The 14243-nt window shown below is 43.5% G+C and overlaps 1 protein-coding gene across 2 annotated transcripts in view; it reads right to left on the bottom strand.

The window, feature by feature from the left end:
* RAD23B (RAD23 nucleotide excision repair protein B) overlaps nucleotides 1-14243 on the bottom strand; it is a 354987-nt gene that overhangs the window by 265377 nt on the left and 75367 nt on the right. For both annotated transcript variants that reach the window (XM_085641292.1, XM_085641291.1), the window contains exon 2: nucleotides 5609-5690. In XM_085641292.1, coding sequence (XP_085497418.1) covers nucleotides 5609-5690 — 82 coding nt within the window. The remainder of the gene's footprint in view (nucleotides 1-5608; nucleotides 5691-14243) is intronic.

Below are 14243 nucleotides of genomic sequence, written 5' to 3'. Positions count from 1 at the left end.
GATACACACCCAGTAGGTAGCATGATTTGGCACCGCTCTGTGTGGGGTAATATCAACACTACATTTGTTTTTTGTCCTGATGAAGTGCCCTGGATCTTTAAGACCAAAATAGGCGTGAAACATGTTGCCAACACATTTTAGTCTGAGAAATGATCACCATTAGGGGATGACAGTGTTATAACCTTTAATTTTAATGTTCCTTTGTAGAGATTCAATTGACGCATATCCAGATATGGTATTAAAGTTTCATCTTTCTTAGGAACATGCATTTTATGTTTAAGACGCTCATGGGAGGAGACGGCCTGACAGTTCAGGCTGGACTGTTCCCATTAGAGTAAGGTAAAGACTGATTTACATATGGCTCGGTCTGAACTAAGGTGGCATGGTGTGCAAAATAAAGATGGGCAAGGATGCAGCCCAAGTAATTACCAGTGGCCAAGATTAATTCAAGCATTCCATTCATCACTTTCTTTGTACACTATAGTGAGAGAAAGGCCTGGCAGTGCTTATGCCATTTTGGTGACGGAATAGTTAACGGAAATAGGCAAGCACGCGTCTACCTTGACAGCACTTGATAAAGCACAAAGCTCATTAAGGAAAGTGTTTGGTGGTGGCAGTGGAGGTTTTTCCAAGGGCTCTGAAAAGCAGATGCTTTCCAACACACTTTCTCAATTTCCCACCTTAAACAGCAGAGCAGAGGAACCTTGTAGATGTTCTAAGCAAATACAGCCCCCCCCGCATAGGGGTACAGCACAAAGAGATTGCCCCAGAAGAGGCAGAGCAGACCAGTCACAAACTAACCAAAGTAGCTACGAACATTCAAACAGTTAAATTGAACTCCTCCAGCTGATGTGTCTGGAATTCTTTTTACCACATATTTGAAAAGGACAGTAGAGAGACTTAAAATGTATCTTTTGGCATAATATAGTATAAAGCACAGAGTACAAACCGAGAAAAGGCAGCTGAACTGCCAGGTATCGTTGCGCTGAAAAAACAACTTGTCAGTCGCTACGATACTTGAAAAGTCAAGTCAATTCAATGACCAACTCCTTGACAGAGTGTCAGTTTAATGACTGACTAACAGTGCTCAAGAAATATCAAACTATTCTTGTAGATCTTGCAGTGACCAAATGGGATCCACTTGGTGCATGTTACATTGTGAATGCATGTCCTAAAAACCATCTGAGTTCAGTTGACCCATTCCTTAATAAAAAAGGTACCTCTGATGTCGCAGGTTGAAAAACAAAGAATGGTATGTAGCTGCCTCAGATGCAAGCACCAGAGAGAAGAAAATGTATACGTTTTAGGGATATCCTGCCTGCTTTCTTTTGAATCTGGATGTTTGGTCAGTGGAAAAGCATGATAAGCTTATTTCTGTGACACCTTCCCCTACAATCTTGTTGGTATGTAAAAAGTGTAGATTACCTACAATACAGGAGTGAGACAGAATGCATTACCTGCAGTTTTACATAAAAACTGCAATTCCATTGTACATTTACATACACTAGTAGCTTCAATATGATACCCACTACACTTCACAAAACTTTATTCGATCTTTCAAAAGAGATCATAAAAGCATAAATTATTCCAAAGTACTAAACAGCAAGTTATAAAGCCATGTATACATTCAGGAATTGTGAATGTTTAAAACAGGTTTGTTAAATTACCATGCACATAGTAAAAATAGAGTCCGAAAGCCATTTAAAAAGCTGACAAAATCATATTGATCAGTAAGAATGTCCTCCGGCCATATTAACTAAATAGGCCGTAGTTTTAACCCAAATCCCTTAGTTTACAACAACAGCCTTCCACTTTTCCTCATGCAGGCCCACAAAAATGAGGCTAAGGAGAAGCATACAACCGGATCGGGGAGGGCCTTTAAGAAGTACAAATTGTGAAACCTTAAAATTGGGAGGATGAATACTTTCATTTCATTATGATAAAACTTACAAAATAAAATTAGGTATAGATCCCATCTGGGAAGAATGACTATTGCATGGGCGGGGGACAAGTGAGTGTTTATATCTCTTCTCTGGGTACCCTAGCATCAGTAGGATGAAATTCAGTCAGAAACGTAATAAAATAAATCTATGCTGAGCAATCGTGATGCTAGATAGGTACGAAAACCCTTCCCCTGGTCGTAGTGGAATAAGATCATATTCCAGGGAGGATTTTTGGAGATGATTTCTTGCCCTCCTGGCATAGTTGGCAAGCTGCAAGAATAATTCAGTTATTTTCTTTTTCGAAGCCCTCCTACAAGAATCAGGATCCCAGAATAATTCACCCTGCCCTAATGCAGTAAATTCTGCCTCTACATAACAAAGCCAACCAATCCTCTTATATTGATCCAGTTTCCGACAATCCTCAATAATACGTTGTGTTAAGTTGACAGTGGACCTACACCAAATTGACAGCCATAACTTTATTGGGGCCAATCTTATAGAATCAATCAGATATGGTAACCCCAGTTCAAAATGTAAGATGTAATTTGAAAATGTGTGGTAATGATACCCTATTTTTAAAAAAGCTATCTTTTATTTTCTGTAGTTGGTCTACGTTTGCCATCCCCCAGACACCTGCTCCATGAGTTGTCGCAGCCTTAGTTTTTGCGCAATAGTTTTAATAGTGTCAGAGTGCTTGCTCCTAACTTGTTAGAGAAGGTCTTAATAGCCTGAAGACTCATTTCCATGCCTTTGGCCCTTGCTGCCACCAACTTAGTCCAGGACTGATTTTTATCAAAAAGGACTCCCAGGTATGGAAAGGAATCCACCACCTCTATTTTCTTTGAAGCCAGATGGAAATGGTGGTGTTTCTCTCTTCTACCCGCTCCTGCTTTAATTATGAAAGATTTAGATTCATTTACTCTCAAATCTAATGAAGCCCTAAATTTCGTGTACGATGTTATGAGGGACTGCAGAGCTATCCCTGTTCTAGCCAATAATTCTGCATCATCCGCGTACGCCAATATCTGGAGAGGGGTATTGGCGAATGTGGGCAGGTCCAAACGTGAGTTGGCCAGGGCAGCCTCCACCCAGTTTGTATAGATGGAAAAAAGAAACGGGGCGAGGACGCATCTCTGCCTTACTCCCTTCTCGATCTTAAAAGAACGTGTACATTGCCCATTCTGACCATATCGTACACAGGCAGCGGCATGTGTGTACAGCTGGCGGATGAAACGAATTATCAAGGGGTCAATCCCCATCCCCTACATCATGGGCCATAGCTTCTGATGGGAAACACAGTCAAAGGTTGCTGTCGGATCCATGAAGGCCATATATTTCCACCTTTTGCCTTTGTACATTTATCTATACATAATGAGAGGTTTAGGCATTGATCCACCGTCCCAATTCCCTTCCGGAAGCCATATTGCGCCTGCATCAAGATGTTGTGGTCCTCTGCCCAAGCCTCCAGTCCGGCTAATAAAAGCCGTCCCATAAGCTTGGCAGTGGTGTCCAGGAGGGAAAAGGGGTGGTAGTTTTTTGGGGAGCCCCTGTCTCCCTTTTTGTATATCGGCACTATTACACTATGATTCCAGGATATTGGAGGACCCTCTACCAGAACAGAGTTAAAAACATTTGTTCGTAGAGGGACCCACATATCATAATTCTCCTGGAAGAGGTCAATTGGCATGCCGCCAGGGCCTGGGGCCTTTCCAGGGTCACCGGCCTCCAACCCACTTCTAACCTCTCATAACGAAAAGCTCAACCTCCCATGGAAAGAGGGGTCTGGCTCAGGGGACAGCGGTAATAAGGGAGTACTGGAGCCAAAAACAGTTTTAAAATGTCCCACTCATGCTTCCTTCTCTATAGGTGTGTTTAAGGTCGGTTTCTCTGAATTTTTAAAATAAGGGGCATTTACAACTTTCTAAAAATCCCTGCTACCGGAAATAGCCGCCTGTTCAAGTTCTTCCCAGGCCTTCTCCCCGAGATCCTTTTCTCTTCTTCTTGCTTGCTTATAGACATTCCGTAATCCTCGAATCATGACAGGGTCTCTTGGACTTCTTTTTAAAGCTCTGACAAGGGCACTTTTAGCTGTTGAGCATAACGAGTCAAACTATCGGGTTGTGGGAATAGTATTTGGTGACTTTCAACAAGTTAAAGCCTCTTCTAATTTCTTCAATAGGGCTGTGAACTGTGTGGCTAAAAATGAAGGGGAGAATCCCTCCTCCAGGCAATATATAATTTCTTCCCTGGCTTCGGCTATTATTTCAGGGACCAGATTCGAATTCTGTGCCTGCGTCAGTTTTAATTGGTAACCGTTTTTTCTGGTTAGCACTAGTTCCTCCATTACCCGCTCGTGTTCTTTCGCCTTAGACAGGATGCTTAGGTGAACAAATAAAAATTGCATGGTCGCTATGACAAGAGAATAGGGAGCCATTAATTGACACTTTCCCATTTAATGTGGCCGAAACCAAGACGAAATCAATAGTAAACTCTTGGTTTCCCATCCTAAATGTTTTGGCTATCTGATCTGCTTTAGCATCGTTGATTATTTCCAGATTCCACCTATGTACAAGTCTATTTAATGCATCGCCGTATTCATTATGCTTGAAATGTGGAAAAGGGTTACCATGAGGGTCAGCTAGTCCACAGACCATAGCAGCACTACATTTAAACAAATGCGTGTTGAAGTCCCCTGCCCATATGATATTGATGGGGCCCCTACTTACGTTCATAGTGGCTTTCTCTAGTACATTAGCTAGTTCTTCTGCTACCAACTTCATATTTCCGCCAAACTCATTGTTATAATAATTAATTACGAACCAAATCTTCCCTTTCCTATGCTCTAGCTGAAGGAGTTGGAAGTGGTTGTTTGGAGAGCCCACCTGCTTTACTTATAGGAGTATAGCGTTTGAAGTTAAAGTTAAGAGCCCCACCTTCGCTCTGCCTAACAATGAAGGTACTGCAGGGGTGTGGGAAGTACGGAATCCTGGAAAGAAAACTGGGTTCATAGACCACGTTTCCTGGAAACATATAATCTTTAATGAATGCCATGGGTTATGCCAATGCGGATTTCCTATCTTGGAGGATATTCCTGCCACATTCCAGGGTGCTAAACTGGTGCTATTTCTGTCTACAACATTCGATGGTGGTAGGATTGAAGGGCTTTCCTGTAATGGTGGTATGATCGGAGGACTTTGCTGCAGGGTAGGCACTAAAAAAAACTTTTGTTGGTGCCCTCCCTACAGAGAGTGGAGTTGAGGGGGTCTCCTGGAGACTAGGTGCTAAAGTAGCCGGTATAATTTCCCACGCTACTGATAAGGTGACTGATGGATGTAGTCAGTCGCAGGATTCCTGATCAGAGAGGGACATAAATCTATTATACAGCCTTATCCCAGAGGTAGTGTTAGTGTACTCCATAAATCTCAAGACGGGTTGTCCTAGGATTCTCCTACTACTGGGGCCCATACCTGGGATTGGGGATTGCTTATAAAATTGCCCCAGTGGTAGAGGAACAATCTGCGAGCTCCTAGAGGGGAATCTGTAAAGATTGTCAAGAAGGAAGTGACCCGTAAAGACATTATTAAAGTTCATCACCACACAGTCTCCTGTTATAGATACCCACTACATATTTTGATGTTGACTTTTAAAAATGCATTAAAAAGTACCTGCATAAATTAACTTTTGTCCTCCAACAGGAAAGGCATCCTTTCCCTTCTCACTCTCTATCTTCTCTTTCAGCGCCTTCACCTAAAAGCACAAGGAAAACAAAAAGAATATGAAGAATTGGAGATTTGGTATTCATGCCTAACAGAATAACATCTAAAATAAGATCAGCAGTATTTAACAGCTATTCAATATATTTTATCCCACTACACAATTGTTGATGCAAAAAGAACCCTTCACCATAATGGGATTGAGTTGCAAGGACCTCATCAGGAATTCATGCTGCAAACAACATTTTATTAGTGTTTGAGGTACTAGTAGAGTAGCTGGAGAACAAATACTGTGCAACAACCACGAGACAGTACAGGCAAGGCATCCTGGAAATCCAGTTGATTACGAATTTAAGCACTCTCTCAAAACCTGTGTCTAACAGTAATCAACTTTGTGTATTTAGCAATTGTTTAGATCCCGTGTGCAGCAGCACTAAGACTACCTGGGTAGCTCAGAACACAGGAGTTCCTTAAATGGCCAGAGGGGTCAAATGTCCCTCCGAGGTTCTTGCTCGGTGAGCAAGCATTTCTAAATTCAACACTGCACATGTAAGCAGAACCAAAAGCATTTCTGGTTGTTTTGGGGTGGTTAAGACAGGTGGATGAGCCATACACCCTTAAAACAGTTGCAGCAAGGTTAGCAGTGGGCACCTCCAGTCAAAGGGGAGTGTAGTTTCAGTCCAGATGCAGAAGATGGAACTTGACAGTACAGGCTGAGGCTTCCAAATGCTGCACTAGGGACTGCAGAGAGAATTATCTGACATAAAAACAGTCATACGCTGAAAAATATGCACAGGTATTCTTGCTTGAGCTCCAGTGCCAAATAATTAGGGAAACGTATCATCTGGGTCTGCCCACGAATACCACTACCGCATAACAAGCTTGACTGTCAATCTAGAAATTTATGAAGCCAGAGAACTACAACTTTCTTTAATGGAGGCATGGGGAGAACAACTAAGACCACTGCAGGCAGATGCAAAGGAGTGAGTCTCAGACACAGACCCCAGGTAATGATCATTAAGTTGAAAACATAATGGTGATGTTGCAATCCTAAAGAATAAGTTGGTAACCTTCTGTAATGCCTTATATGGTAGAGACTATCTAACCGCAGATTCTTTAACTAAGAATATTCCCCAGAGGTAAAACTGGATCCGGAAACTTTTTCTGAGCAGTCCCCTTGTGCACGAGTAGGTGACCGACTGCTTGCAAATTTAACCCTGCAGGCAAATGTAACATCTACAAGAAAGACTGTTTTGATGGTGAGTAGTCAAATAGAGCAGCTTTGCATGGGCTCAAAAGGTGACCATATCAAATACGCAAGAACTAAATTAATGTCCCATTGGGGCATAATGAAAGGTGTGGGAGGAAACAGGCATTGCAAACTTTTCGGGGATCCTGTCACAAATGTCGACTTGTATACGGAGGGAAAAGGGGACCCGATCCAAGAACAGATACTCATGGTCAGGAGTTCTGGATACTATGCTCTCCAAGGACCAGTCATTCCTGATCTTCTTGAGAACGCTGTCCAGGACTGGTATTGCCTTTATGGTGTACAGGAGTCCTGAACGTCACTCAAAACAAGTCTTCAAGAGAGCCCCCTTCAAAACTCCAGCACGCTGAAGTGCCAATATTGGGAGTTCTGTGAAGTGGCAAATAGATCTAACCAATCTCTGAAAAGACCTTGGACCACCTCCGGGTCAAGAGGCTCGCAGAGTTCCTCACCCTGGAGTTTTGAGTACCCGTCAGGGGCTGCAGGTCCAGGAAGATGCCCTTAAATACCAGAACCAGCCTCCCCTTGATGGATTGAAGGAAGGCTTTCAACGTCAAGCGTATTACTCAACTCCAACCAAGTCCACTGATCACCGCCTCTCACAGGTGGCCGCACCACCCCAGGATTGAAGCATCTGTGACCACTGAGTTCTGGGAAGGGCGAGGGTTATGCTGCTAATCCAGTAGCGGTTCATTAACTGCCACTGCAGGTCATTTGCAGTTATCTCAGATATCTGGACCAGGTCAGAGAAATTCCACCGACGCTTAATTCACTGGACCTTTAGATCCCATTGCAGAACCCTGCTACGCCAACGGGCCTGCTTGGCCAACAGGATTTAAGAGGCCAGGAGGTACAGCAGCCTCAGGGTCAGTCTCACCTAAATCCAGGATAGAGGCTGAAACATCAGTATCATAGCAGCCGTACCCTGGGCTCTTTGCTCACCGAGGATAGGAGTGTAACTGCACAGAGTCCAGAATGGCTCCTATTAAAGAGAGCATCAGAGAAGGAGTCAGGTGCGACTTTAGTACATTGCTAAAGAACCCCAGAGAATGAAGGAGGTCTGCTGTACCATGGACGTGGGAGAAGACTATTGGGGCAAGCTTGCCTTCAACAGCCAGTCGTCGATGTACGAGAAGACTGGGACACCTGACCTCGGCAGATGGGCTGCTGCAACTACAGTCATCCCTTTTGCTTTTGTGAACATCCAATGAGTGCTGGTTAGGACAAAAGAGAGCACCATGAATAGAGAATGCTCGTGACCCACCATTTCGCAGGAAATAGTTGAAAGGGTGCAGATCTAGAATAGGACAAGTAACTCAATCCTTATTTTTGGCACCAGAACGTAGCGGGAATAGCAACCACAACCTACTTTTAATGTCAGCACCCTCTCAAAGGCTACTGTGGCCAAAGGAGCCTGAAATTGGTCGTAAGACCGCAAGGTTGTCCTCTGTTAGTCTACATGAGAACAGAGGCATGGGCGGCAGACTTTCTGTAAAGAACAGCGCATGTCCACGTTACACCCGTTAATACATTTGTACCCATTTGTACAAAGCTGTTGTATGCCATTGGGGCAGCTGGTGCCGAAACCCGTATCCAACCAGTTGCCCGTGATGTTTCTAGGACATATGAAAGGAGCTCTTTGAGGCTGCACCCGTCGGGTGGATTGGGTATACCTCTGGCTTTGGTTCACACTAGGGTTATGGCGGCTGCAAAAGTACAAGGAGCCTGGTGGTTGAGTTGTCTAGGGGTAACAGGACACAACTGGTAACCCCTACCTTAGACACAGAAGGGGCAAGAGGCAGAATGCAGCTGCTGTGGGGCCATGGTGAGTCTCAATGACCTAGCAGCGGTGGGCCTGCTATCTTTAAAATGCTTAAGCGCTGAATCAACCTTGGTGCCAACAAGGTGCGTACCATCAAAGGGCATGTCCATAAGGGATGCCTGTATATCCCCTGAAAAGCCAGTTGCCCTCAACCAGGTGTTGCGTCTGAGTGCCACTGATGACACAAACGATCTGCCTAGCGACACCAGTCCAGCTCTGTATCGTAGTCAGGAATTATGATGGTATCTACGGCACAGAGTAGTGTTGGCGGTGCCAGGAACAGGGCCATTGGAATGAACCCTGGTGGAGGTCAGAGTCATGACGGGGGTGGGGGGGGGATCAGTTCGGATCCAGAATAGATCCAGAGGCCTCAGATAGCACAGGATCAGTCTAGCCCCTCTCAGACCCGAAGGCACTGCAGAGTGGTGCAACCGTCCAGAAATAAGCCTGGCTTCCTAAAATTCTTTTAGTTGGGCATGTGTTGCTCCGGGATACTCTGGGAAGCACGGAGGGGACTCAAGCTCTACAGGGACGACATGGGAGCCGGCCCTTGAATTGGGGCGTTGTTTTCACACCTTGTCCGATGACTTGGACCAGTGGAGAAGTCGACGAACACTTCGACGCTCGGACTTCTTTTTGTGGGACTCACCAAATGAAGTTTGGGATCGCAACGATGACCACCGTGAGCTACTTCAACTTCTTGTACTTCTTTTTGTGGGACTTACCAAATGAAGTTCCGGATTGCAAAGATGACTGGAGCAAGCGACTCAGAGTTGCCCCAGGACTTGGAGCAGTGCAGAGTTGCGTGTCGAGCCTCCAGGAGATTTGTGGTTTAGCAATCCGAGCAGCCCTGAAGTCGTGGTCCAAACCCAAGCACCAAAAGCAGACCAAGTGGTGATCTGTCACAGACATGTGCCTGTGACATGTACCACATGGCTTAAAACCAGTAGCTTATAGGAGACATTAGTCCAAAAAAAGATGGAAAATTAGGCACATTTGCACGTCACTTCTGGCACGGATTACGCAACTCTGAGACAAACGACGCCATCTACCGGCACATAAGTAGACTGCCCATAAAAAGTTTCTAGATCCAGTGAAGACCGCAGAATACTTTAAGCAAAGCATTTGCAGGCAGAAGTCTCTATATTTCTAACTTTTTCTATCTTTATAGCCTAGTAAGTTGGGCTCACAAGCGTGGGGTCTCTGAAGCGTAAGATATGAAGAATTAAGTCATTAAAGGGGCTCAAAATAAGAGCCCAAAGCAGAAATCCAATTAATAAGAAGCTAACTGAGACAGCACTTCAATGTCAGTGAACATTCCTTCCCAAGCACAAAGAAGCTTGTAAGACGCAATATTGATCTGCTAATTCTTGCCTTCAGACAACATTGTACTTTCAGTGTTGGTAAATACGCATAAATTGATCCATATCAGAAAGTATCCAAGTTGTGGAAAAATTAGTATACATTCAATTTAAAAAAACGGTTAAGTGCTCAAGGGTTGTCGATGAAAAAGCCACCAGGGTGCAAACCCTGTGGAACTCCTACAATGATGGCAATTTCCAAAGGACTACTTAAAATAGTTAATTTAAAAAACAAAATCTGAGAATTATCAATACAATTTGTACACTGGCAAGGGTGAGAAACTTCCAACACTTCAAATGTAGCAAGAGAAAAAAAAAAAGATTTCAAGAACAGATCAAAAACGTCCAATCTTTGATTCGGAGATGAGACCTGAGAATTGAAAGTATGTTAAAGCTTCATTTCATAATTGACTCCAATCGCCAGGAATACAGACAATGCTGGATAGATAGAATCAAGTGTATTGGAGTATCAAAATAAGCAAGCATTGTAAATGCAATAGGTCTCGCATTTGCTTAAGTTAGAGCTATTGGCATTGTAAATGACAATGTCTTTTATCCATATGTTTTTCGCAGAGTTCTTTATTGGTTCTTCCAACAAAAGTGTTTTACTGGCTGAATGGCAGTGCTGTGTCTGTGTGCTGCTGACTCTGTGGCAGTGCCGCGTGCTGTTGGTTCAGTGCCAGCGCTGCGTGCAGTTGGTCATATACAATACTAGATCTTTCACTTCAGGACTAATTTGCTTGCTGGAATCTAAAATAAATTTGCCATTCTGTAAAGTCAAATAAATATCAGTTTCCTTATATACTAAGGTTATGAGTGCATGGGATTATTCATTTTTAACTAATTAAAATGTTACAAATACCAACAAAGAAAGTGCTGCAGGCTTTCAGCAGCAAGCTATTGCTTTGAACAACTGCCACAAAATGCATTTCAAAGAAACCATAACACTTTGCTTCTCTAAAATTTCAGGAGCATCAACTTTCCTTCTAGCTGCTTATTAGTTAAATAGCTTTCATCACAGCAGGAGTCAGGAATAAGTGTAACATAAAAGTCAATACTCCATGAAATATTAAGTAACAGTATTAAAAAAAAAAAAAAAAAAAAAAATGCTACAAATGTATTTTACGCCAACATTTATACGCATCGGAAATATAATAAAAACAGATAACAGAGCACAACACAAACAACTGACTCTTGGGGTCTGATTAATTGGTGTTATTATCAAACTTGGAGGTGCACTGTTGGGAGCCTAACATGTAACTTAAAATTATAGGCACCTCTACATTGGGCGTTTAATGAACGGACCTATAATATTAGCATTCAAGAGAGAATTAAAACTATGAATTTGTATTATTGCTTAGTATTTTATTACATTTGTGCTGGCAATAACAATCCAGCGATTTAATATCTTGGGGAAAAGGGATATACAGCGCCTTTAAAAAATATGAATACTCAAAAAAATATATATATATATTTGGGAACTTGAATCTATACACGGCAGTCCAGCCGTGAGGTTGCACCATCGCTTGATTGAACAGCGGGCCGGCTGCCTTGTGAGTACGAGGCTCTTTCCGGACCAGCAGCATGGCGTAAGATTGAATTTGCACCCAAACAACAGTTCAGTGTTAGCCCACTAATGGCTGGATTATTTCAAATATGTGAGAGGCATCGCACTGGATATTTTGAATTGCAAGCAGTATTTACTATGAACTGTGAAACGATTTTTGAACCACCGATCCCAGAATGCATAGTGCTTTATCAGGAGGCCCACTGGGTCAATAAATACAGAGGTGTTACTAATCAGTGGTTTGGCTTCATTTTTTAGCGAGAACTCTGCCTGTGAACAAGGACGATGGAAGTCTGAAACGCGTCAGGCATTAATGATTGAACACTGAGTTTGCGTTTGTGCTGCAGCCTGATATTATTGCTGTTGGACGAGTGCATCCTATGCTTGGGCAATTGGGAACTTAAATATATATATATATATATATTCACTGAAAAAACCATAGGTTTCACACATGTTATAGTTAGCGGAAATTTTACTGATAAAAAACCAATGAAATTCCCCCGTTAGTTAGTGCAGGCAACTATAACTCACGCGACCGCAATCCTCTGCTGATGCTAATACTGTATTTAGACACTTATTTGCCCATGTCTTCTTCCATAAATTTTTAGCTATACATATATTACAAATATTTTTTTTTCATAAAGACACATATGTCATCAGCAGAAGATTGCGGTCGCGTGAGTTATAGTTGCCTGCACTAACTATAACGGGGGAATTTCATTGGTTTTTTATCAGTAAAATTTCCGCTAACTATAACATGTGTGAAACCTATGTTTTTTTTAGTGAATTTGCAAGGTTTTTTAAATGCTAATTCCTAACTATAACGTGTGTGAAACCTATGGTTTTTTCAGTGAATTTGTACGGTTTTTTAAATGCTAAGTTACTTTACGCCATTCGTGGCGTGCGCGCCCACTTAACGCAGTTCGTTCCGTGCGCGCACGATGCGCTTCGCGCACCGTGCGCGCACAGTGAGCACGCAGTGCGCTTTGCGCACCGCGCGCCCACTTTACGCAGTTAGTGCCGAGCACGCACGGTGGGCACGCGGTGCGCTATGCACACCGCCTGCCCACGTTACGCTAGATGGGCCATGTACGCACGATGCGCTTCGCGCACCGTGCGCACATGGAGGACATATGATGCGCTTCGTTGTGAAAGGTAATATTTTAATTTTTCACATCTGTGATATGCCATGCACAAATGGTACGGTTTTTTAAATGCTAAGTCACTTTACGCCATTCGTGGCGTGCGCGCCCACTTAACGCAGTCCGTTCCGTGCGCTCGGTGCGCTTCGCGCACCGCGCGCCCACTTTACGCAGTTAGTGCCGAGCACGCACGGTGGGCACGCGGTGCGCGTAGCGCACCGCGTGCCCACCTTACGCTAGATGGGCCATGTACGCACGATGCGCTTCGCGCACCGTGCGCACATGGAGGACATATGATGGGCTTGGGGTGGGGAGAGTATGGATAATTTTTTTAAAAAAAATTTAACCGTACGTAAGCGTAATCGGCGAAATTATCGAAAAAATTAAAATTCCGTTTTTGGCCTTGGGGGATCTTTGGGGACTCCCCCAACATGGCTAGGTGCATAGGAGCTGTCTAAACAGCCCGTTTACATGTTTTTGGCCTTTGTTTTTTAACCCCCTCTCAGAGTGCGAGAGAGAAAATGGCGGCCGCCACTTCCTGGTTTCGACCGATTCGAATGTTTACTAAGATCTCACAGCCAATCAGAATCGCGCTCGCGCACGTCACCGTACGCGTACGGTAAGCGCACCGTAAGCTGGCTCAGATATATATATTGATTTAAAGGTTATTTTCTCAGAATCTACTGAACAGATTTACACCAAACCTACAAAAGGCACTTCCTTGACCTGTAGACTACCTCTCTGCCAAATTTCAAGGAACTCTGTTCAGCCGTTCGGGCTGTAGCTGTGTCTAAAGGTCCTATGGAAAAATGCATGGGAAAAACGCGTTTTGGGACCCCCCTTTTATCTCAGCCCCCGCTTGACGAATCCCCCCCGAGACTTTCAGGGTAGGAGCGGAGCGCCCCATTAGTTTTGAAAATTTCGCGAGGATTCGTCGACCGGCGCCAAAGTTATTCAAAATAGAATGTTGCGGTTTTCCTATGGAAACAGGGTCCTAACTATAACTACCTACTGGCGACCGCCAGTAGGATATGGATATGGATATATATATATATATATATATATATATATATATATATATATATATATTTTTTTTTGTTTTGTTTTTTTTGATCCCCAATGTGCCCTGCGCACGGGAGGTCACTCAACACCGCTTCGCCCGAAGGTTAGTATTATGCAGCCTGCCCTTCGCTTTCACCTAATTTGCCTTTGCCGATGCGTTTCAGGATATCACAATCCCTTCTTCATGGGCAGGACTCATATTGTTGATTCAATCATAATTTATTCATTAGTATGACCGCCTCCAGTTGGTGTGTACAACATTGCTTTCTGGGACATTGAGTCCATGCGAGTAATGTATTGCCTTTTGTAAGGTCGGAAGCGTGTTTTGCAATTCAAAAAATCCTTATAAACCTTAGGCAAATT

This window comes from Triturus cristatus, chromosome 2_2, assembly GCF_964204655.1.
Source record: "Triturus cristatus chromosome 2_2, aTriCri1.1, whole genome shotgun sequence".
Taxonomy (NCBI): Eukaryota; Metazoa; Chordata; class Amphibia; order Caudata; family Salamandridae; genus Triturus; species Triturus cristatus.
The sequence above is the reverse complement of the archived record's forward strand: the minus strand, read 5'-3'. Positions and strand labels throughout refer to the sequence as shown.